Raw genomic sequence first — 25,989 nt, forward strand, 5'->3', positions numbered from 1 at the left:
TTTCAGTTGATGCTATGATCTTTTTGGGGTTTTGATGTGTCACCAAGACCATATATAGACTTGTTTGCACCGTATTGCGTGAGGAAGCAACTGTAAGCCTAATGGTTTGCTTACGTGTAATAAACTTGTCAGAATCTTTAACTGCCTCGTGAGGACCACAATATGGACATGCAGTTTCAAAACACCAAAATCAATGATTGGTGAAGCCAGCTTAGAAGATAAAATATCAAGCAACTATTATTCTGTGCAGTATGACACATGTTCTTAGATCATGTGGAGATAACTCGCATTCCAGTACACTGACATGTTAACACTCTGTAGTGTTAAATGTCAACATTTTTAATTTTTTTTTATTTTTCTTATTTGACGAACAAAAGGCAAAATGAAAAGGCTGCCGGGTTTAATTTGATAAAAGGTTAACCGTTTGTAGCACTTCACTGGATGCCACCTCAGCCCTTCATATGGAGATAAGAAGCCCTTGTTAATATGCAAGCGGGCGGAGTAGCCTTCCTCTCGTCGGATTAAACAAAACATGGTTTCTTGCTCAGCAGATTGACAAGAGCAGCTCAGAGCCAAACTTTGCATTATTAAGCTTTGTTTCATGGTCTTGTGTGCCGAGCTGTGAGGAGGAGCCCCCACAGCGACTGCCTTGACCACAGGGCTGATTTTACATGAGGCGGAAGGGGGGGGCTCATTACCCAACACAGACACACTTACACACTCTTACCTCCCCATTTCTCGTAGGTTCCTCAATGGAGTCAGTTCCTCTTAATGAGATATAATAATCCCCCCTCGCTCCCGACATGAGACTGTGTGGGAAGGGATGTCTTATCACCTCATATGCAGAGGTGAAAAGTCTTGGGCGAGAAATAGCCACCTGTCTTTTTGATGTTTAAGGTGATTTCAATGGCGCGCCCGATGGAATGCAGCATATAAAACTTTCATTTCTTATTAGAGCTCTGAAGGTTTCCTTGGAAACAGGAAGAATGGTTTTAAAATGATACGTCACACTTGAGCTGATAGTTTGTCGGACGAGACCTCCGATAAAAGTCGCTTTTGTTTGGACTGCAGGTGTCAGAGATGTCTTTGTTAGTAATGGCAAGTAAACTCCACTGCAGTGTTTCTTTATATGAGGAAACAATACTCTTTTTATACATTTGAATCTCTCTTTTTTTTTTTTTAAATTCAAGATAAAATATTTTTTTTCTCAAAAAAATCCTAATTATAATCGTGATTTCAATTATTCCTAAAATAATTGTGTTTAACATTTTTTTTTTCAGCGACGCTTGAAAAAAAAAAAAGGGTGAGCTCAACATTTTACAAACAATTTCCGACAGTATTCATTTCAAACATGCTAATCTGATAATGTTTCACAGAAAGACCCAATCACAGTTACTTGTCTAATTCTGCATGAATACCCTTGATGAACTTCAAATCGCACGTCATCAAGTAACTCAGTATTTCCACGTATTTACTGAGCCAAAGCACCTAGATGACATTTGACTAATTTCAGACAAAACTGTCACAAAAAAAATATTGAATGCTGAAATAATAAAGACCTTGTCTGAATTTACTCACAAACTGATTTACGCAGAGTGAAATTTAAACCCGTTCAATTGCAGGATGTCATGACTTTCTCTATCGTAAGTATATTTGTCATTAATGAATAATAAGCCGGGGGTAACTTTAGTGATTGTCTCTCCAGCGCAACAGTGTGCCACAGCACATTGGATACGAATCACTCCATCAAGTAATGTATGCGAGTATCAATATTGTGTTCTTTTTAAATGGATATTTCAAGAAAAAAAAATCAAATAATATTGAATTACGGCCTCTTGCTAATGTCAGCGCTGGAGTGAGGTTAGCCTCTTTCATCCAGGAATGTAGACTTCCTCTCTCTCTCCTCTGGACATCATTCCTGGAAGCGCATGAATAAATAAGCATTTTATATATTTTGATCTGCTGCTGTCGATGAATTGTGAATGTCACAAGGAGGGAAGGGAAGACATCGTTTTTGTCCAGCCGCGCGGTTTCCTCTTGGGATTTGCTGCCACTCTCCATTCATCTGCAACAAAGCGCATTCCGTTCTGCACTCGCAGCTTTTCTCCTCCACAAGTATTGATTATTACATTTTTTGCCTTTCATCAAATTAAAGTTTTTGAAATTGAGCGTGACTGTCCGGAACAAAAAAGCGGTATCATGGACGCGGGGGCATTCGCTGCTCGGAGATACGAGAGGAAAGCGTAAATCTAGATGCTGCATTATTTATCGAGCTTGTGCATTTGTGAGTTCATGCATTCCTCGGCAAAGCAGCAAAGGCGCGAGAGAGATGAGCATCGATGTTGGTTTTGAGCCAAAACACGGCAAACGCTATCTATTAGTTGATGTAGATTGCTCCTTAGCATTGAATAAACACCCTGCCGTTGGACTCGAGAATGAGCATCCCAAGCCATAGCTGGTGATATCGTTTAAAAGTTTCCATATATAAAACTTTAAAGCAAAGCTTTGAAACGGAAGGGAATTGCGAGGATTGGGTTCAGTATGCTTCTACTATCTTGCGCCTAAGTAGAACCATTTTATGTTTATTTAGCTGTTTCTGGTCCAATCTGTTTCTTGTGTTAGGTTAGGGGGATTGGTAATGATAAGAATGTAGGGAGAAGCATAAAAAAATTGAATGTTGATTAATCAATCATGTCTTGGAAATGGAGGGCACTATGTGGCTGGAACCTGAAGAAGAGGCGCGAGTGATCAAGTCGCAACGAGTGTACCCTCTGTTGAAAAACCTCTGGGCAACTTTATTTTGCCATCCCTTCATTGACCATGCTGTGAGCACGCTGTGTTTACATTTGCTGGATTAACGGTCCAAAACCGGATTCATGCTGACATGTTCATAGCAAAAAGAACGAGAAAAATACCGTATTTTCCGCACTGTACCGCTACTTTTTTCCTAGATTTTGAACCTTGCGGCTAATACAACGGTGCAACATCTCTGTGGATTTTTTTAGAGGCGCTCTATAGTACAGAAAACATGCTAAATAATTTAAATTTTTCATTTTATTTTTTTTTATTTTGATTTTTTACGTTTTAACAATCTGTTATTGTACCTTGTGCATTCATAGTACAAAATCGTTCTGTACATGCAGTTATTTTTTTTTTTTGCATGGAAAACTGCAGCTTATTGCCTGGTGCGGCTTGTTTATCTTTTTTTTTTTTTCCCCCAAAAAGAGTTGCTCTGGAAAATATGGTACTTTTAATTTAATTTTATTTCTCTATTTATTTATTTATTTTTTTGCATTAACTTTACAAAAGTTGGGCCTCCGATTTCACCTCTAAGAGTTAAAGCAATGGTCTCAAAAAGAGATTTTCAGACAAGTGACTGTCTTTAATAATAGCAATGATACAAACTGCTGCGAGATACTGCAGAGGCTTCTTGAATTGACACTGTACAATAAAACTGAAATGAATTTTGACAGACGTGATCTGGACAGTACAGACTGTAAACATGAAACTTATTGCTTCCCAGAAATAGGCTTCGTGTGGAGCTTTTGTTCGTTCGTACCACGTCAAAGATAAAAGTCAACAATACTTTAAAGTGCAGCATCAAATTATCTTCCCTCCCAGTGGGGTGGAAAGTGAGCTGGAGCCTCTCCCAGCTGACTTTGGGAGAGAAGCAAGCGTAAACCCTGGTACAACATCAGTTCTCTACTCTCAATTTGAGATTTGCCCGATACAGTTGCTCTTACTTAAATTAACCAGTTCACGTACATCCATGACACGTTCACTGTCATCCTTTTCAATATTTTTGAAGTGTTGAAATCTTTACAAAATCTGGTAACAAATGACATTCGTGTGTTGGCACAGACTCAAATAGACACGAGGGGAGCTGCGGTAATTATTTTGACTCAACAGATTGGGTTGAAGATTGGTTTTGATTGTGAAAATTAGCAGAAGCTGGTTGCCATTTTTGACTGTTTTTTTAGCTAGTTCACCCAATTTAGGTTGCTTTTGACCCAACAGTTTTTAGATTGCACACCCTAGAGCAGGGGTGGGCAAACTTTTTGATTGGTGGGTTCTAAAATTTGACAGCCGAGCCAGGAACAGATGGATGGAGTGTTTTGGTAACCTCGCCTCATCGGGGAAAAAAAAGTACATTTAATTTTAAACAAAAGTGAACAAAAGCATTAAAACAATATATATGTCTTTGAAAAACCACAGTCTTTAGAAAATAAAACATTAACAAGGTTTCTTCATTTAATTTCTATTAAGTTTGGCAGGCCGGATTTAAATGTTTAACGGTCCGCATGTGGCCCCCGGGCCGTAGTTTGCCCACACCTGCCCTAGAGTGAAGGGTGAGGGGATAAAGAGCACAGGCTCATTTCCATGAGATACGACCGCCCCTTCAAAACAGGTATTGGGGCTAAAATAAAAAAAAAAAATGGAAAAGTGTGCAGAAATTGCACAGAAAGTATCCAGTGAGTGAACTTTAACTCAAGAATGTTACTCATGAAAGAACTTTTTCTTTGCAGAATTCTTCTTGGAGCTGCTGGATAACACTGAGCGGTCCTTCAACGAGATGTTCAAGCGAACGTACGGCAAGCCTTACATGCAGAACGCCGAGGTTTTCGAGAACCTCTTCGCCGAGCTCAAGCGCTACTACACGGGGGGCAACGTCAACCTGGAGGAAATGCTCAACGACTTTTGGTCGCGGCTGCTGGAGCGCATGTTCACGCTGCTCAACTCCCAGTACGTCATCACTGAAGACTACCTGGAGTGCGTCAGCAAGTACACGGATCAGCTCAAGCCTTTCGGAGACGTGCCCAGGAAGCTGAAGGCTCAAGTCACCCGTGCGTTTCTCGCCGCTCGCACTTTCGTCCAAGGACTCTCCGTCGGCCGCGAGGTGGCTCAGAGAGTCTCTAAGGTAAACTAAAGAAGGCCTAAGAATCAACAACTTTTTTGTGCATCATCTGCAGAATTCAACACGCCTGAGGTCACGGTTGCTGTTTGTGTAGCAAGCTGGCTTTTCTCTGCTCTTTCACTGTAAACAACTTCCTCCTTACTCTGAATAATTCTTGTGTGGGTCGTCAAACATCTTAAATATTGCAGATGTTGTTTCCCAGAGGTGACGTGCAAAAGAAAAGGTAATCCAAGAATTGGTCAGTGTTGTTTACATAGGTTTTCCCACAGCATCTAGCAACCATAATGAAGCTGTATGTTCTTAATATTCTCTTTGATGTAACGCATTCATTTAATGCCTCTCATGCTTCTATACCGTACTGCCCCGGGAGTGTTTGCACTTTTGATCATATACAGGGTGAGATTAAAGGAAAAGGCACCGGGTTGAATCTTGGATTAATTTACAACAAGTGTCACCCTCCAAATACACGAGCAGAACTCCCCATGTGTTAATTTGCCTCCCCCAGCACCTGTGGTGGTGATGTTACATCCATCTCCGAGGACCTGTGCTGACTAAAAGTGTGAGCAGACACCTTCCGGTTAAACCAAAAAGGAGTGATCACGGCGATGTGAAAACAAGAATGTTCTTCTTTGCGCTTCTTGCTGTCTTCCACACAAACCTACAAAAATGACGGAACGTGGCCAGTTATTGAAAAGCAACACAATGCTCATGCACACTAGCCTCTCAAAAATTGCCTTTCAAATACCCTTAATTTGACTTAAGTAATGTAGTACTAGCAGTGCATTAAACACTCTAGAGCAGGTGTGGGCAAACTACGGCCCGGGGGCCACATGCGGCCCGTTAAACGTTTTAATCCGGCCCGCCGAACTTGGGGGGGAAAAAAAAAATGAATAAAGCTTGTTAATGTTTTATTTTCTAAATACTGTGGCTTATATATTGTTGTAATGCTTTTGGTCACTAGAATTTAAAATTAAATGTATTTTTTTTTTTCTCCGATGAGGTGAGGTTACCAAAACATTCCATCCATCTGCCCTCTTTAAAATTTTAGAACCCATTGTGGCCGGCCAATCAAAAAGTCAGAGTTTGTCAAGGTGCGTTCACTGTCGCAAATGTTCTCCGGACATTCACCAACACAAAGTTAAATTATTGACCTATGCCGTCCTATCCCCGAATGTAAGAAGAGGCATACATCTGAAAGCCCTTTTCTAATTTGCTGTTTGATCTAGCCGATTAAACAATATATGTGGGGAAAAATGTTTTTCAAACAGGAAAATGTGCAAAGTCAATTAGAAAGTCTTTGCTCACTCATTGGACCCCAATGGTTGAGACGGGGTATCGGGGTTCGCGTTCCAAATTATATCACGGGGAGCTGCGCTAAATTCAACTGTGTCACTGATTTGGAATTTTTATTAAATTACGACACTGTCACGAACCCACTATGGGTTTAAAGCCATAGACGTATTTGTTAGCAACCAATGAATGAATACATACAAAAGGCTTTTCAAAAATGTACAAGTTTTGTTGTGAAAACAACACAGAAGAAAATCTAAGATGAGCAGGCAAACTGTTCTATAATTTATAACCGAGTGTCCTTTCAGCAGACTTTCTCAAAGAACATAGAGAGTTCCCCCTTGGGCTACAGACGTGATCATGGAAGTAAAATATACTGAGGAGTCGGAACAGGGAATGCTATGTAAACTGAGAGGTGGATTTTGTCAGATGAAACTAACAATGAACCAGACTGTAATTGTCTTGCTGCTTTGAAATCCATTTAGTTAAGATTAATGAGGATCACAGACCTCTCCTTACCTTCTTTGAGAAAAAAAAAGAATTATTTTGCAAAACGCTAATTTGATTGTGCTGAATTCCGTATTCATTGTTGACACTTTTGTTTAACACAGTTCAATATCTTACATTCCACAATCAAAATATTTGTTCTCAGACACGTACATTTAAAAATAAACTGATGAGGACCAAGGATAGAGCCCTGAGGAACCATACACTCTGATCTGGATATGATGACCTGTCTATTCTTGGGTTACTTTGGCCCGGTCCACCTATTTAAAAAAAAAAAAAAAAAAAGCCCTCGTGATTTTGTCCAATTTCTACCGTAGTTATTACATAACATGAATTCTAGTTTTCATCATCAAATCAGCCGCTCATTGTCCCAACATGCATGCGGGTTGTAAGGCCCATCAATCGCTTCTCCCAGTTTATTGCTCTTGTTTTATTTTTATTCTTCAAATAAGTAAAAAAGTCAAATAAAAAGCAAAATGCTCGTTGGACTGAGTGACATTTTACTGCAAAAGTTGCCAAGTGCTATCGTTCAGTTGCCCCTGCTCACATTCTCCTTGTCAATGTTGCTGCACGCTTGACCTGTGTGACCTAACAGAGCACTAATGTTGCAGTGTTCCGAGGTGCAACACGTGCATCACTCAATAGCAATCGCTCACAGTGAGTGAGTCACAGGATGAAGGAGCGTGGAGAAGACCGAGAGGCCACCTTCTCAAATGTTCCCCTCCGTCCCTCCTTCTTTATGAACAGCCTGGTCATTTGTCCGTTGCTGCTGCTGTTTCCTGGCATGTTGACGCTCGAAGAGATGGATGTATGTGTGTGCGGGGAAACAGCCTTAGGTGAGTGCATACCGGCTGTGCCCAATTCATCCCTGAGATATATGACAAGCTCGGAGGAGAGAGGGGGGCGAGGTGGTGGTTCATCTTCTCGTTTATTGTAAAGGAGTGGGCCCACGGGTGTCACGCATTTAACGTCTAGGTGGAGAGGCATTCTTCTATCTTGCACCGTGGCGCTGCTATCTCCACTCGGCTGGAAAGAGGCCGCAAAGGCAGGGGGAAGATGGGATTACGCATGCGGCGTTTGTATTGATGGGGCACACCCCGGGTGCAGTGATAGAATGCACCGAGCTTCTGTCTGGTCTTAGGCACGTCCCATCATTCTGCTGTGACGGTTAGCATGTGCACACACACACACACTGATCTGTTATAGATTTATTGAGCGAAGCCAAAGAGCTCCAACAAAGCCTTCGCTGGGATATTCCCAAGACTGCATTTTAAGAGTTCATTTGGCCGTTGTTGTGTAGGTGAAGTCTCAAAAATTGCCCGTTTTCAATAGCAAAATTGGTTTCTTTTTGTGATTACATTTTGGGGTAGTAAGTTGTTGAAAATACCTGCGTTGTATTGATGTTTCCATGGAACAAATTCAGTGGAGTAGTGGTTAGTACGTTCACTGCCTCACAGTATGCAGGTCACACGTTCAAATCTCGGCTGTGTGGAGTTTCCCCCCCTTTCCCAAAAATGCACGTTTTTTTTTTAATTAAAGGTGCTAACTTGTCCATAGGTGTGATGGAATGTGAACGTGAATGGATGTTGGACTACGTGTGCCCTCTGATTGGCTGCAGGCCAGTCTATGGTGTGTAATGAAGACTGGCATAACGTAGAAATGTCAAATGTAACATTCTATACTATATAACATAGACAACATGAAACGTTTGTCAAGCCATTAGCTTTTGATTATTTTATTAGATTTTTTTCCTCAGCTCAAAATTGAATCTAAAAGGGTGACTTCAGTTAGACAATTCCCATTCTTGTTGAAAATGGTCAGGAGCTCCCTGAAACAAAAAGTGTCCATTAAACATTTTTCATAATGCTGGATGGCGTCTTCTCTTGTTTTTAGGACAGGTGGTCTTATATTTCACCGTTTATTTTGTCGTGTGTACTCTTGGAAAATACATACACAGTTCAACACAACGTGAAGGTATGGTGGAGGCTCTGAGGAGTACTTGGAACTGGTAAAAAACACATATTACAGTCAGAAGTCTATTATGCGGAATGAATAAAAATTAAATCATTCCGTTGTTAAGTATGATTATGTTTTGTCCAAAGGTGCTCACACCCCCTCGCTTTGTGTGTTCTTCCAGGTGAGCAGCACTCCGGCATGCATGCGAGCGCTGACCAAGATGTCGTACTGCCCCTTTTGTCAAGGCATGCCGGCCGTTAAACCCTGCAAGAACTATTGCCTCAATGTCATCAAAGGCTGCCTGGCCAATCAGGCCGACCTGGACCCCGAGTGGAACCATTACATCGGTTAGTGTGATTCATTTCTCGCTGCTCTATTCAAGTCGGTTCATATACTGCCGAGTGCACGTGGCCATTATGTAATGGAGTTTGTTATTGAGGTCACAATAAAAAATGAGATCCAGGAAAAACAAATGAACCAATATGACCTTTGACACTAGCAATAGAATAGGGTAGAATACATATTAGTCTCCCAATTGGATAAGTCTAGTTTAACAGCAGCAAAGTGGACCGTAGCAAGATCACAAATCGCCACATGTTCGCATAATATTCCGTATTTTATGGACTAAAAGGTGCACCTGTATATAACGCTTAAAAAAAAAAAAAAAAAAAAAAAGATATACAAGCTGCACCAGGCTATAAGCCGCAGTTTTCTATGTTGACAAAAACTTTGTTGTTTACTGCATGTACGGAACGATTTTGTACTGTGAATGCACATAAAGGTACATAAACAGATTCTTAAAACAGTGCCTTTTAACACGGCAACAACGTTGCTAATTAAAACCAAACAGACTCGAGAGGAAAAAAAAATTCAGATTTATTTAGCATATTTTCTGAACTATAGAGCGCCCCTACCAGCGAAAATAAAATCCACAAAAAACGGCTCTGTTGTATTAGCCGCATGGTTCAAAATCTATGAAAAAAAAGTCTATTGGTATATGGTATATTGACAACAAGTGACAAGTATAAATAAATAGATTCTATATATACTGAAGTGAACATTCATGACATTCTGCAAATTTTTCATGAAAACAAAACCCTCTGTTCGTGAACACAGTCTCACAAATACAGTTTGGTCCAGAATTATTCAAATTTTGATGCCATTTTTCATTAATCTTCAAATATTTGCAGCAATGAATATCAATAATTTTGGACAACCTTCTTTGAAATGTTTATTTTAATGAAATAATAACCAGCACAGGTTTGGCCACAGTTTAAAAACTGACTCACAGAGTAATTTACATGAAAACTATTTCTCCATATTGACGTTAAGCATGCCTGTGTTGACTAAAATAATTAAAATGAATATGGCGGTTATCACTGGGGAAGCTCAAGACGGTTACTTAATATGGATGAGAACAGATGGCCCATACTGCGATGCTCATCTTGTCAATTTGACAGTTTGTGTCGAGTGAACTTGACTTGGAGGGGAGCTTCGCTTTGCGTTTTGACAACACCAGCTTCTCCTCAAATGAGAAGGTATGTCCCCCCCCCCCCAGATGTTCCCTCATTGCAAACGATTTTCCTCACTGGATTCTTCTCTCCCGTCGAGTCTTATGGGGATTTGTTACGTGGCGGAGGCGCAACATGTCAACTTGATTGCTGGGAACGTGTTCCGCTGCTGAGACAAAGAGCGCAAACATCAATGCAACGTTTTTATATTAATTTCATATTCCATGAAAGACCTTGCCGGCGCACATGACTCCAGTAGGCAGCGTGTCGTGTAAAGGTGCGACATTAAAAAGGGTGACTGTGCTGACAGCCTGTGGCAAAGAAAACACTGAAATCCCATCCCGGAGTAGAAGCTCTTTCCTTGAAGTCATATCGCGCCTGCTTGCTCTCTGGGGTTACTTTGGGTCGTTTTAGAGGAGGACAAAGCACCAAAGTGTGCATGTTTTATCTTTCACGTACTGTTGTGTGCTTCCACGACAAGATGACGTTTTCGTCCTTTTTTTTTGTTCTTACCTTTAAATCCGCTGTATGCAAGTGTTTCAGACTGGATGTACACTGGCCTCGAAATCCATTTGAGTTCGTCAGCGGAATGGTGTTGGGTAAACCTGCATAACTTGTGGTGCTGGTCCAACTTATCACATTTGATCACATCGATCTTGTTGAAATGCTTTGCATAAAACGGGCTTCATGCAGAAGAATGAAAAGAATATCAATAAGCAAACACAGCCTTCCAAAAGTTGTAATTGGCCTCAAACAATCCCAAATCCACAAAGAGACACGCAGCGCGTGATGCGTGTCAAGTCGAAGTTGCTAACATATATTTTTATCTGTCTGGTGATTTGGGAAAAACGTTAAATGTCGCGTGTATCATTTATTTCTACAAATCCGATGATGTATGTTAAATTATAAAAAATCTCATGCACAATAAACGTCACTCTAGATCAGATGTGGGCAAGTTATGGCCTGAGGGGCCCCATGCGGCCCGAGGACAGTTGATTGATTGGATGGAACAGTCAGGTGGAGAGTTCGTCACATGGTTGGTAAGTCAGTCTATGGGTTGGTCAGTCACTAAATTGGTTAGTTGATAGTTGGACATCCAGTCTGTCAGGTAGTTGGTTGGTGGGTTGGTCAGTTTGAAAAGAAGATTTTAGGGTAGTTATTGGGTTGGTTAGCCGGAGAGAAAAATCAATCAGCCAGTTGATTATTTAGTTAGTCGGCTAGCTGGTCAGTAAATTTGGTCATCTAGTCAGTCTATTAGTTGGTCTGTAGTTGATTAGTTAATTAGATGATTGGTTAATAAGGCAGTGGCTCAGTCAATCAAGTGTTGCTTAGTTAGCTGGTTGGACAGGAGATATGTTGGTTTGTTGGTCAGACCCACGGGTTTTAAGAGAATCAATTGGTTAATGAGTTGGTCGGTTAATCAGCCATTTGGTTCTCCAGTTGGCTGGTCAGTCATCAGTTAGTTAGTTGGTTAATTGGTTGGTTGGCTAATTGCTCGGTTGGTTAGTTAGTTGGTTAGATGGTTAGTTGATTGGTTGACTCTTGTTTAACTCGCATACAAACATTTTCTTCATTTGTTCGTTTCATATAAGTTCAGCCTTGGCAAGAGAAATATCTGCGCTTCACTGGGTGACATCCACGGTCACATTGTGCCTCATTAATGCAGGAGCAGCTTTCAGTCTGTCTTCATCAGGCCATCTTGTGGTCAATGAAACGGCGCTTTTATGAGTTTTGCCTGTGACATTTCAAGCTAATTTTAATGCTAACGATTTTTCGATTAGCTTAAGGTCTCGCCGTAAAAGCTCCTCTGAACATAGACAGACGGAAATATGTGTCAAATTCTTAGGAACTAAGCCGTAGAATGCAAATCTGACTTTATTTGCCGGGTCTCTGAGGTTCTGGGCTGTGGGCTGGCGCACAGCGTCAGCTAAGAAATTCATCTTGATGGTGTGCCGTTCACACCGACATCATATGTCTGCTCCACTGAGCACAGACGACAAGCTATTGGAGGAGGTGAAAAATAATCCAAGCAAAGAGTGTGAAAGACTTTAAACTCAGAAGCTGCACCCACTGATAGCTACATTTTTCCCCCAGCAGACAACAATCTCTCACTTCAAATAAAATACAGCACTTGACATTAACGAGACCTCGCCTCTTATCCATCGTGTGTGTGCGCGCGCGCACTTTTTATAGTGTGTGTATGTTGACAGTTGCACCATCTGTACGCTCTAACAGATGCACTGCTTACTAGTCTATACTAGTTATAGATGCAGTATATTCCGCAGAGTTTTGGCACGATTTAAAAAAAAAAAATTAAATCATTTTAAATTTGCAAATGTATCCATAGTGTAAATGACACGAGGGGCCTTAATCACTTCCTCCCACTCTCTCACCAGTCCTGCAATTATTCATGAAGACATTTTCTTTTTCATAACAATATGAAATCAAAGTCCTCATGCACGCACTTGTTTTTAGTACCCCCAAGCAAGAGAATAATTAGACAAGCCAATTAAATATTTCATTCAATACACACGCTGACTGGACACTCCAAGGTTCCATCCCATGTAAATGCATATTTATTGGCACCCTCATGATTGAACAAGAATCTGTGCCAGGATGCTGGTTGGCCAAAGTGGAATTATGGAAATGGAATTCATCTGTTCCAGGGTCAAATTATGTCCATCATCAAGGCTTTAAGCGTACAGGCAATGTTTTAATTACAATATTTTACATTATTAACCGTTATACTGGAACGTAAATAAATAAGTGCGTGAGTTTATTTATTTATTTTCTTTTTAATCCGGAAGCTCTCTTCAAAACTCACCCACAAAGATTACAATTTGGGGAATTATACATCCATTCCAGGGTGAATCTATTCATCATAAATGCTCAAATCGTACAACAAAAGTAACTTTTTTAACTGTCTGTCACTGAAGTGGGACTAAAATAAATTAATATTTTTTTATTTTTATTTTAAAGCATTCAACATTCTTTAAAGACGCACTTAACTTTAATAACAAATGCGGGGGTTGCTATAATAACAATTAAAACATTTTTAAACATGATTAGTGCCTTTCAAGGACGCAATAAACATATTGTAGTTAAAAAAAGACGAAATGTAGTGGTCAGTCAGGTGGTTAGTCGGTTGTTTGGTTAGTAAGATGGTTGTAGTTGGTTATTCAGTTCGTTGGGCAGTTCATGAGTCGCTGGGTTTTTGTCAGTTAGTGAGTTGAGTTAGTTGGTTAGTTTGATAGTCATTGGATAGGTTGGTTAATAAGTCAGTTAGTTACGGTTACTACTCAACTGTAAGGAAGGTTTGGGGCAGTCGAATTTACAAGGTACATTTGTGTACATTGCTTTTTTTTGTGTGATGGCACCAGAAAAAAAGATTTATGCATACATATTTTCTTTGTTGGTAATACGTATTTTTTGCACATTTGTCTCTGAAGTCATTTAATCTGTTTGTTTCTGCCCTCGTTACAATGAATAAATCACATCCCAGTAAATCACACAACAGATTAAACGGATTCTGCTGAGTAGCCCCTCGTTAATCCATTTTTTCCCTCCGGACGGCAAAGCATCCTAGCCGACCTCGCCTGTTCCTGCAAGACAACAATTGCTTTGTGCGTTAATTATGATAACAGATGTGTATTAAACAGTGTGATGAATTTCTTCTTTTTTTAACCCCCATAACTGTAATAACATCTTTATGCTACCATTGGACGCGTGCGTTACAAAAGCAAATTATTTACGTTTTAATGGGAGCGGGATTACAATTTAATTATGTTAATTAAGCCTGTCTGAAGCTTCAGCTGTCTGTATTTGAGTGACGTGGGATATTTTAAATGACGCTATGTTCATGCATTATTGGTCTGAAGTATTAATTTGATATATAGCAGTGATTACATTTTCAAATGAATGTGTAGGATTAAAACTTTCATATAATTGTTTTTTTTTTTTTAAGTAAATTTGGAGTAATTGTACCTGGTAATGTAGTCATATATGCGGCTGACTTTTCTCTAGTCTGTATACGCTTCATTGAAACTCAGTTACTTTTGGTGTGACTGAATGTGTTCCATATTGTACAAATACAAAATAAAAAAAAACACTAACACTCAAAAATCTGACAAAAAAACATGTACGTTCCACTATCTCGGTGCATTACGTCACGCAAAACATCTTGGTAGACTTAATATGTTTAACGGAAATAAAATGTTTTTGGATGAAATGTGTAATATTAAAATAATTGAGTTGTGCAGGTGAAAGCTGAAGTAGAAAATGTCATTTTTGTTGAAAAAAATCTGATGTTGAACATTAGTATTTTGGTCTGTAATCAATTATCTATTACAATATCAATCATAGCATCATCAGTAACAAGATTTTGTTGACCTATTACAGTTTTTCTGTCACTTTGGTACATATCTCAGATCAGAAATGACCTTTGCAAAACAGTACGTGCATTTCTCCAAACAATACATACGAACACCAACCTCTGCCTGATGTATCGTAAACTGTTGCTTAAGTTATAATGACAAATAATTCCAGTTTAATAATAAATCAAAATTCTATGTATCTGTATTTGGAAGATTGTGCGCACGAAACTGAGCAAGGTTGACATTTCACTTTTTGATGTCAAAATATGACTACTTTAATTTTTTTTCCCCCCCACAAATTTCTACTAGTCCATACAGTGCAGAGGGCGGGGTGGCCGTATTGGGGGCCAACTGGGTAGGAGTCCACCTGCGGGGGGGGGGGGCATCCACGTTCCATGAGAGATAAGGTTTAGTATGCACTATTTTTTCGTGTGACATTGCCTCTGCATGATAGTGAAAGTGTCGCTGGAGCTTTACTCAGCCCGACTGCAGTGAAACGTCGCGGGGCCAGCAGTGCAGACGCATTTTCAGAAATAGGTATACTGCCAAAGATTTACTTGCTTGTTTATTTCACACTTTGCTGGGTGGGCAGGCACTCCAGAGACCCAACATGACAAGCCATTAAAAAGTCCAAAATGCCTCCTTCAAACTTGAATTTTTCTTGAAAGGATTCCATGTCATATTTTACCAGCAGTACAGAAACCTTCTGCCTATTTTCACCCTTCCTTTTAAATTTTCACTGAGGCTTGCTGCGAGAGCTCTTTGCACTGTAAGGCAAGGGTTAAACGCTACTACCAGATCTGGCCCTGCTCAGTGACCCTCCTTCCCGGCAGGTTTAAATAGGATCCAATTATCAGCTTTCGCGAAACAGCGGAGGTGGAAATGTAATTGTGTGTTATTAATATTTCAAATAGATTTCGCTGACTCCCACTTACCGCTGATATGGAAAGAGAAAGACAGTAGCACCCGAGTGGGCAAGTGCAGTGGGAATAATGCTAAATCATGGCCATTATGTCAGATATTATACTTTTGCAACACTATGAAACAGGCCTCATGTTGCAGCTTACATTTTACACAAACTTGTGTGACCAGACGAAAATAGATTGACTTAGACATTAGACATGTACAATATGTGATTCCTTGTAAAGATTGTGTTTTTTTGGAAAATATTCAATTCTAGATTGCCAAGTGTTATAATGATGATTGCCGTGAGTTGTGTTGTCCTCGGGCTGCCATGTCTCTGATCTCCGCTTGGTTTGAGTGTCACTGTCGTGTTTTGGGTGCTCTCTCCGCAAGCAATTACTTAAACAGGTTGGCCGTGATGCCACCCGAGTCTCTGCAAACGATGCAAATAACTATGGTTTGCGTCTTGTCCTCCAGGAAAAGCCAAACCAAATCCCCACTGTGAATGTGGAGTTTCTTTTCGGGACCAGCTTTGTTTCGTGGTGACTTTTCGCCATGGCTACCCGCCACAAAAACAAACAAACGGGGAGGAGGGAACGTCACGTCGAGTGCACTGTGCGTGCTGTGATTGGTTGGTTGGGCGTGCGTCTGAGCTGCCATAGAGCTAAACTATATAGACTGTGTCCTATATACCACAGGTGTCAAACTCAAGGCCCGGGGGCCAGATCTGGCCCGCCACCTCATTTTATGTGGCCCGCGAAGGTCAGATCATCTGCGTCAACTGCTTGTTTCAAGCACATTTTTTTCCACTTTCAACAACATTGAGATATGAGATATTGCCATTTATGTGTTACCAATCCTCCCCTTTTAAAATAAATTAGTTGAACAAACAATTACTGGCTTCTGATTTCAAAACTGGCATTCCATCAATTTATTGTGCGTATGTAGATAACGTTCGGTGATCATACATTTATATGGGTTCACAGACGTAACGGCTCACTGGTGGAAACCATCACGACGATGTGGCCCGTCCACAAAAATTATTTTGATACCCCTGCTATAGACGATCTAACGATATTTCAACTTTATGACGTCGTCAATGCGTTAAAACCCTTAACGAGCCAATATCGTCATAATGCCCACCACTATTTTCAACCAAATACAATAAGCATATCATAATATTGGAGGGAATGGTAAGCTATTTTAAATTAATAATTAATAAGGGTAAAACTATACAACTCCATTAAAAAGTTGTTAACTAAAGTGGGCTGGTCTGAGCCATAAGAGTCTTAACTTATTTATTTTACCTTGACTTAGTTGGACTATAGGCTGGCATCAAAAAGTTTTTTTTTTTTTTTAAGCTTTCTTAATATAAAAGCACCTTCAGACGAAGTCAAATAATGTATGTGCTGCACTCACCCTCCAGAGTCTGAACTCGAGTGGAACAAAAAGAAACTAACCTAACGGTACTTCCAGCCAAATGGAAGAAACATTATTCATACATGTCTCTCAATGTCACCGTCTGTAATTGAATTGAACAATGCGAAAGAGGTCATATGGCACAGTGAAAGACAAGTACTTATCAAACTGCACTCTTTGTTGTTCAAACTCAGCGTGTCCTTCATGTCTGAAGCCTTCAGAGACGCTCTGCGTTTCAACAATGGTGCTGAAAAGCCTTTTCACTTAGGCCTCTTGAGTTAAATGTCTTCGGAATGGTCGTTCATGATGCTTAAAACTCCAGACTCCTAAGGTGAGAACAGAATGCTCACAGTATGCAGTTGGGTGGTGCGGTAGCTCACATAAGTAATATGCAGCAGGCGTGAAACTCGTTAATTGCGATCTTTCCGTTTGCGTTCCAACTGATTTGCGGCAACTTTCTCCCTGGAGTGGTCGACAGTTAGTGACACATATACAGATGCAAAATCATTGACACTCACATTCAAATCGTTGCTGAGTGGGAACTGAAGCCGGAAGTGTGGCGATTTAAAAATTAAAAAAAAATAAATCGGTTCAAGAGTATAAAATGAGCTTGAGGTATGTTTTGCTTGTTCTTTCTTTTTTTGTGGCTTTTTGGTAGGAAGATGACTACAGAGACTGGAAAAGCTTAAAAGCTGAAGAGGAGTCGACTGCTAACATTAGCCGCTAGCATAGCCACTTGCTACAGGTTTACTGGCTAGCTGCTTGACGCGTCGTTAAGTTTATTTTATTGCATGTTTTACAGTGCTTGACACAAAAAGTTTACTTCTTCTGACACTCATAGACATTTGTGCCGTATGAATCAACGCTCGTTATTATAAAACCTTGCCCATTTTACGATGGTGACGCTGGAACCAATTATTTCTATTTTCTGTCTGTCCACTGTGAATTATTTTTATGTGCATGTGTTTGACCATATGCTCCATAAGCGATAACGTCTTGCATGTATATTTCTATTCTATTTATTTTTTTATGATCGGGCTAGATTATATTGGGGGACCGAACCTATACTGCTTGAGAGTGAAGTGTTTCATCAGTTCCACAGTATGCGTTTCATTTGCTGCAGAGTGGGTGACCCGCGTTGCTGCTGCGCTGGTCATAAGTGTAATTCAAAGTAGATGAAGCCAATTTCCCCGCTGCCTGCTTGCTTGCCTCCTTGCCCGCTAGTTTGTTTCAACTCCATTTAATCCCAAAGTGGAGCGCAATGGCATTCATGGACGTGATGTTTTTTAAGGTTCCAGCAAAATTTGGAGTATGTGGTGGAAGGTGCAGTGCTAAATATGATTTATGAGATGTTTAGTATTAATGATAATGCACCGCATAGTCATTATGTAAAACAACTATATGGCTGGAGTTACACAGTTTGTCGGATTGTATACATTTTGAACATATATGCAAAGCACTGGAAGCTCTAATGCACTTATTCAACCAAAATTTTGGAACGATGCTGGCTTGAGCCAAAATGGAAGTGGGGATCCCCATGGAGACAAGTGTCATATTTTATGTTGTTTTTTGTTTTTTTTTGCAACCATTATATCGTTTGGTGGAATTATTTTATTTATTTATTTTTTTTGCTGAGAAACACAGGAGTTTGAAAGACTCAGTCTTCTTTTCCCATTAAGTGTCGTCACGGCTCTCTAACACTCACGACCCTCATGTCTTCCCTCGCTACATCTCTCAAACGTCTTTTCGGTCTTTCTTTAACTTTCTTGCCTGGCAGCTCCATCGTCAACACCCTTCTACCAATACATTTACCATCTCTCCTCCAAACCATTTAAGTCTAAGTTTGTCCGCCAACCATCTAACCTTAGCTGTTCTTCTAATGAGCTTGTTTCTCATCCAATCCGACCTGGTCACTTTTAAAGAAAATCTTAATTTCCGCCACCTTCAGCTCTGCTTCCCCTTGTCTCTGCCTCACCGTTGTCTCTAATCTGTTGACATCATCATCATGTTGAAATACTTCCTCACTTAGTATTATGATGTTTAGCCACGAGGCATGTGAGTAACCACCTCCGACCCTATTACAATGGTTTCCGGGTCCTCGCCTGGCAACAATCCCCTTTTCTAATCACACATCTCCCCCAAAAGATATACAAATTGTTTTTTTTATGCATTTAATACAATACAATACAATACATATTTTTTACTAGCAATATTAACGGTGTGGACATGGTGCCGATTTTAACCCCGACGACTGCTACCCAAATGTATAAACATCATATTCATAATCCAAAAATACCCCATACACTTAATGGTTAATTGTTGTATCATGGTGAAAGTTCAACACAAGAAAGCCCAATTCCATTATTATATGAAAAAAGTGGGGTTTTTTTTCAATGCATAATATACAAGCTGGGTGACTTAGCCACAAACCAAAATGATGCTACGGCTATTTTTCATTCCAATGAAATATACTCTAATGAAGAGGCTTGTTCACTTTTCTGACTTATCAGCGTCTGCTGTGCAATTTCATCCCTCCTATTGAAGTGCACATCAATATTGATAAAGTGCACAGACTAAAAGCGTCTGCTGCTCTGTTCAGATAGGTAGGTTTTCAACCAAAGTGATGTGCATATTGGTAAAACTGACATCTATTGTGTTGTCTTCAGCATGGTGACTGTGCTCTACATGAGGTACGTACGTCTACTGATGATGTCTTTAAAAGCCCAGGGCTCAGAATAGGACCTGTCTATCTCCAAGGCTGTGTCTGCATGATAAAAAGATTTCCCACAGCTGGATGCTCGCCTATCTCTGCATTGATGTTAGGAACATTTGGCTGAGAGTGCCAACTATGCCATTGTGGTCCAAATACATACTGGCCAATCATAGAGCTCTACAGAACACAGATCTGAACACTTTTCTGAATTCAATGATACACTTTAGGACTTTACACATATTGAAAATAGTTTTGCCCTTTTAAAATGCCGTTGGTGTCTGCATAAATGGCACGTTGTATAAAGATGGTGGAGGAAACCCGAAATTAGCCTCCGTGTAGATGAGTGCAGGGTCGGGCTGAAGCTATTCAGTCAAAAGAATGCCTCGATAATTATTAGGAAGACTTTTGTAGCAATTTATCTGTAATAATTGTAAAATAATGGCACAGTTGTTAGCTTCTGTATTAAATGATGGAATGCATGCTAGCAAACATCCTTTACTTAAGGCATATATAGGGCAATGTTTTTAGCGCTAAAAAACAAAATTCTTGTGTTATTGGATATTCGTCACACATGCTGAAATTAGTATCCATCCATCCATGGCTGACTAAATGCTCCTGTCGCAGCATTTGCATCAGCCTAATGCTTTTTACTTTGTATGATTGGACCCGAGCGAGCTAGCTAGCTAGCTAGCTAGCTAGCATTACTGGATTGCTCTGTCGTTTCCCTCATGCCACAACTTGAGGACCCGTAGTCTCTACGCCATGTCGTCTCTTTGCGGGTACTCTTTCTTTTACGTTGAGGAACCATGCTGCATTCTTTCTCTTACTTTGAGGATCCAGTCTGATAAGTGTAAGGAAACACATCAGGCGTCATTGGGAATGACTGCCATTATCTCCAATGCTGGAGGCAACTCAGTTTTCTTATTATAAACTACCATGAAAATGACTTTTTTCCCCAGTGTGCGCCTTTGACCTAAATTTTCGTTACATGCACTTGACAGCTTTTATATTCATCCAAGATGTTTCTATTTATTTATTTATTTATTTTTTGTGCAGCGAGCGAGCAGAACAACCCAAGCATATTTACATGGTAAACAGATTAAACTGACAGCTGAATGGCAGTGTCAACCGCCGTTCGAAACAAAGCAATGCAACGCATTCAATGTCGGGAAACGCACTGAGACAACTGATTGTCATCGCTGACTTCAATTTTTTTTTTTTGCTTTCCAGATGAAAGCGTCATTTACACTTAGAGCCTCAGTGAAGCCAACTACCAAAGTGCTACTTCACAAGGCCGTTTGGAACTGAAGCGGTCTGCAGATTAGCACGTTACAGGAGCATCATGGGCTATTTCCAGTCCGTAGTGTCAACAAACATTAGTTTTTTAAGAGGTATACACATAATTGGTGGGGAAAAAAATTACGAAATGGAGCCCAAGCTGAGCTAATGTGTCTCAGCCATTAGTGACCTCAAAGCACCACAGAAAATGACAGGCGGGACAGAATCTGTACAGTCTCTAGTTTTCATTCATCAGTTTCTCATAGCACTAGTCCTCATTAGAGTGGCGGGTGAACTGGAGCCAATCCCCGATGGCTTTTGGTACGAATCGTGGTACAGCCACTCTGGACTGGTCGCAAGAACAGACAAGCAATCATTCACTACTTTAAACGTGCTAACCACGAGCCTGTGCTGTGCCACGGCCACCTGTTGGTTTATACTTGAGTAAGTAGAGCCCATAATGCAGAGAAAAAGACAGGCAGCTCTTTGTACGCGTTATGTGGTGCATCAAAACATCGTGAAACAAAAAGGACCCAAAATTTTGTAACTAGGGAATCAAGTGAGAGTCGCTTATTGGAAGCTAAAGCTGTTAGCGAAAACTAATCTGCGTTCAACGAAACACAAATTCACCACTGCCATTATTTAACACTTAAAAAGTCAATTTACAATGTCCCGTTTAATGTTTCTACCATTTGTACTGGAGATGTACTCAAGATGGGGCTTTGTCTCTTGGCCTTGAAACACTGTTTGAGAGGGTTTCATCTCTGAATCATTAGATTTTAGATTTTAACTCAATGCTGTTCCAGACGTCATTATTCTTAAGACAGGAACTGCAGTCCACCCACTCACACGTATTGTGCCACATACTTTTCTCCTTGGCCAAAGACCAGGACAGATTCCCACATTTCCGCAATTTGGCACTGAAGGTACACATTGAGGTCACAGAATCTGTCACATTTCTCAAAAGCCACCAAACTGCTCATTTGCTAATTTAAGATGTTTTCTTAGTGACTTGAAAATGTTTGTTGTTTGCCAACAATCCATCACTTGTTTTTTATTTTGTTTTGTTTTTTTACTTTGTGGTGGATTTATGGATGGCACCAGTTTAATTCATGTCATCGTCACGTCATATATTTTCCCGGATTATTCAAGCCATGATCCTAAATTTCCGTGAATGTTACTTTAAAAACCGTAACCAGGTCTTGACTTTGTCCTATCTGTTCAAAGTATTGATCTCGTCTCTTCAAATGATTGATTTGGTCTTACAGTACCTCAACAACATTGGTCTTTAAAAGTGTACCATTCTCAAACTCTTGATCTTTGCTAGTCTTACTTCTTCAAAGTCTTTCTTAATGTTTAGTCTCGCATTTCCTGAATCTTGGTTTTCAGTTTACCTGAGTCTTGTCTTTGTGCAGACCTGGTTCGATTTCTTAAAAATCATGACCTTTCATCTTGGTCTCATATAACCTCTGTATTGGTCATAACTTGGTCTCATCCCCTCAAAGTCTTGAGCTTGACTTTCTCAACTCTTATGTATTTTGTACACTACGTTTTGTGCATATACAAAGAAGCTCAAACTCTTCTATGATCTCTTAATCATTTGCTAAAGACAGGCATGTGTTGTTGTTCGATTATGATAAAGTATCCTTCAGCAAGGTCTCAAACACTCAAATACGACATCGAGGGAGAACAGCTCATGGGACAAGTAGTGGTAGTGTGCTACAATGCCATTTGAAGTGGGGAGAATCTGGGAATTTCTCCATTATGATTCCGTTATTTAACTCAGAACTGCCATTTCTGAGCCAGTGTTGCATTAACATACATACCGTATAGGGTTTAGTGTGCCTTCAAAGGGTTCTGTTATCTCCCATTTTTATTTTTTTCTGCGACTGTGCAGCGGACAACGGTGCTTCGATTGTGGATGTCATTAGAGTCCATGTCCTTATTCCTTTAAATAATTTCAATGTGCTGCCTTTAAAAGAAGAAAAAACAACAGTGTAATGAATGGCAATGGAAACAAAATGTATCCACACAGCCAATGCCGCAAGTGTCTTGAATTCAATGAGGCTCTGGAACGTGTCCACACAATGACATTAATGAGGCGTTGACCTTCCGTAGCGCCCGCGAGCCAGTAAGAATAGGTGCTTGGCTTTTCCATTAAATCAGTGACTCACCATCCGTTTTTCAACGCATGGCGCCAAACGAAATCTGCTTGAAGTGACTGGGTCAATCAACATAAAAATAAAATTTACCCTGTAAGGCATTCACCCCTTATCAATTGGTGACGTTGTGGTGAGGCGACGGGAAATCACAAGATAACGCATGCTTATATATATATATATATATATATATATATATATATATATACAGTCATCACTGTTTGAAAAAGACTCTCTCCAATATTATGTTGTTTTTTTTTAATTAGTATTTTAATTCATGCACAGCCCATCCATCTTGACGCTCATAACACATGGAACCGTTGACATTTTTTTTTTCAATTTACAATGCGATTGCAACTGTGTTTTGCACAAAAGATTATACTGCTGTGTGGAGAGTGACAAGAGAGTGACAAGATGTGAGGCTGTTTATGTGTCAGTGCATAAATATACATGATAATTATTGAATTTAGTGAATATCATTCCACATCATTTCAGTATTCACATAAACTCTGTTTCGCCCGTCTCGTGCCAGACGCCATGCTGCTTGTGGTTCTGCGGCTGGAGGGACCTTTCAACATCGAATCCGTCATGGACCCCATTGATGTCAAGATCTCAGATGCCATCATGAATATGCAAGACAACAGTGCCCAGGTCTCCTATAAGGTATTGTACATCTCGTCGCCCACGCTGTATGTATGCCAGCGGTGAATCACACACCACAACTTTGCCAGAGACGTAGGTGTGTAATTGAACACTATCTCACTAAAGTTTAAAAACTCCAAGTTTAGGTGTCACATGTAAATGACATTTGATGGAGGAGCCGGACCAGGAGCAGATTGATGGAGTGTTTTGGTAACCTTGCCTTATCAAACAAAAAAAATATATATTTAATTTTAAATGAAAGTGAACAAAAGCATTCCAACAATATAGAAGTCTTTGAAAAACCACAGTATTTAGAAAATAAAAAAATTAACAACCTTTATTGATTTCATTTTTTTCAAGTTCGGCGGGCCGGATTAAAACGTTTAACGAGCGGCATGTGGCCCCCGGGCCGTAGTTTGCCCACGCCTGACTTAACACATTCCGCCCCCCCCCCCCCCATGAAGTTGAGAGACACGTCAAGGAAAGTAGCAGTAAACTGATGAATTTCTGTATTTGTTTTGTTTTATTTTTAATCCTGCACAAATGCAAACTAACAGATGGATGGATAGACACAAAATGTTTGAGTGTTTTTTTTTAATTTTTTTTAGAAGTTTCATGCACAGATGACAAAGTCAAAATGATCCGCATTCACACAAAACTGCGAAAATTCTTGAAAACATTATGGTAGGAAGCTGTCGGTGCTCGTCGAACGGCATGCACGCTCAAGCTCATTATCTTGAAGCACATGCGCAACAATAGTCTTCATTTGTGAAGTTGCGCGTGTCCTTCAGTGTTCACAAGAGAACGATAACAATGAGACTTTCAAAAACTTTCACATTGAGACACATATACTTTACAAAAAATGCAGATGAGGAGCCAAAACAGGACCACTTTTACATGCGTGGTGCGTCTTTCATTGTTTCCAACGAATGGTGGAGCAGACTTTACACTTTACTCACATTAAGTCACTAATAAATGCATAGGAATGTTGTTTCACTGCGACAAAATGAGCATATATGCAAAATCATGACACGTGCGGACCATAAAAGGGCATGCTTTTGACGCGTCTCAGCCACTGCGGGGAGTTTTAAATTTGCAAGCGATGGTCTTTATCCTTTTTTTAAATTTTTTTTTTTAAAGGTTATTATCATAGGAAAGCTTGCTAAACACAGAAACTGTCAATCATTTTTAATTCATTCCAAAGTGAAATTAGAGAATGCTGCACACAAAGCATGCACTGAAAAAAATAAATTCAGAGCTAAGGGTCAACAAACACTGCACAAGTTGTAAAAAAAAAAAAAAAAAAAACCAAAAAAAAAAAAACATGTAGTGAGAAATAAATATTGCACAGCAGAGGAATTATAAACCAAAACGGACAAAAAAAAGTTTTTTTGTTTTTGGAAAGTTTCACATGCACTTTATAAAATCCCCTTTCATGACAACTGGAGACAAAAAGAGCACAATTTGCATTTATTTTATTTTTTTTAAATTTATTTATTATGTCAAACTGTCTCATGTAATCTAGTTAGCTACGCTCGGGTTATGTTGACACGAGAACAATCTACAGTTATTTTATCAAATACAGACTTTTTGTTTCTTCTGTTTTTTTTTTTTTTTTTTTGTGAGTTCCAGATGACAGCATTGTCAAAACAATCCTTGTTCACAGAGAGCTGCAAAATCATCCAGTTATTTATTCTATTCACAGTAAAAGTACAACGATCAAGGTCATTGTCTTGAGCAGCACATACAGAATAACCGCTTTGTGCTCTTCCATTCATGAATGATTGGGATGTACTTGCACATGAACACATCCTGCATTTTTGAAAAGAGGATTCTCACAGTGACCGGTGGTGTCTTGTGTCCCTGTGTGGTGAATGACCCTTTAGTTCAGGGGTGGGCAAACTTTTTGATTGGCGGGCCACAATGGGTTCTAAAATTTGACAAAGAGGCTAGACCAGGAGCAGATGGATGGTGTTTTGGTAACCTCACCTCATCAGACAAAAAAATATATATATTTAATTTGAAATTAACGTGAACAAAAGCATGACAACAACATATGTCGTTAAAAAACCATAGTATTTAGAAACTAAAACGTAAACAAGGTTTATTCATTTAATTTTTTTTTTAAGTTTGATGGGCCGGATTAAAACGTTTGGCGAGCCGCATGTGGCCCCCGGGCCGTAGTTTGCACACACCTGCTTAAGTTTATTCTCTTGTCATTTCATGTTAGCATGTATTTTAATTTTTATTAAAAAAACGGGAAGCCCCGTTACATGACGAGGAGAAAAAGCAGTGTGTACTCAAGATGACCAAAACGGCACAC

The 25,989-nt window shown here is 39.8% G+C and overlaps 1 protein-coding gene across 5 annotated transcripts in view; it reads left to right on the forward strand.

The window, feature by feature from the left end:
- LOC148323470 (glypican-6-like) overlaps positions 1–25,989 on the forward strand; it is an 81,872-nt gene that overhangs the window by 27,982 nt on the left and 27,901 nt on the right. For all 5 annotated transcript variants that reach the window (XM_088314481.1, XM_088314480.1, XM_088314482.1 and 2 more), the window contains 3 exons: positions 4,527–4,918; positions 8,850–9,015; positions 23,557–23,687. In XM_088314481.1, coding sequence (XP_088170607.1) covers positions 4,527–4,918; positions 8,850–9,015; positions 23,557–23,687 — 689 coding nt within the window. The remainder of the gene's footprint in view (positions 1–4,526; positions 4,919–8,849; positions 9,016–23,556; positions 23,688–25,989) is intronic.

This window comes from Idiotropiscis lumnitzeri, chromosome 14, assembly GCF_059441095.1.
Source record: "Idiotropiscis lumnitzeri isolate Australia: NSW breed Sydney's pygmy pipehorse chromosome 14, RoL_Ilum_1.0, whole genome shotgun sequence".
In the NCBI taxonomy this organism is placed as follows: domain Eukaryota; kingdom Metazoa; phylum Chordata; class Actinopteri; order Syngnathiformes; family Syngnathidae; genus Idiotropiscis; species Idiotropiscis lumnitzeri.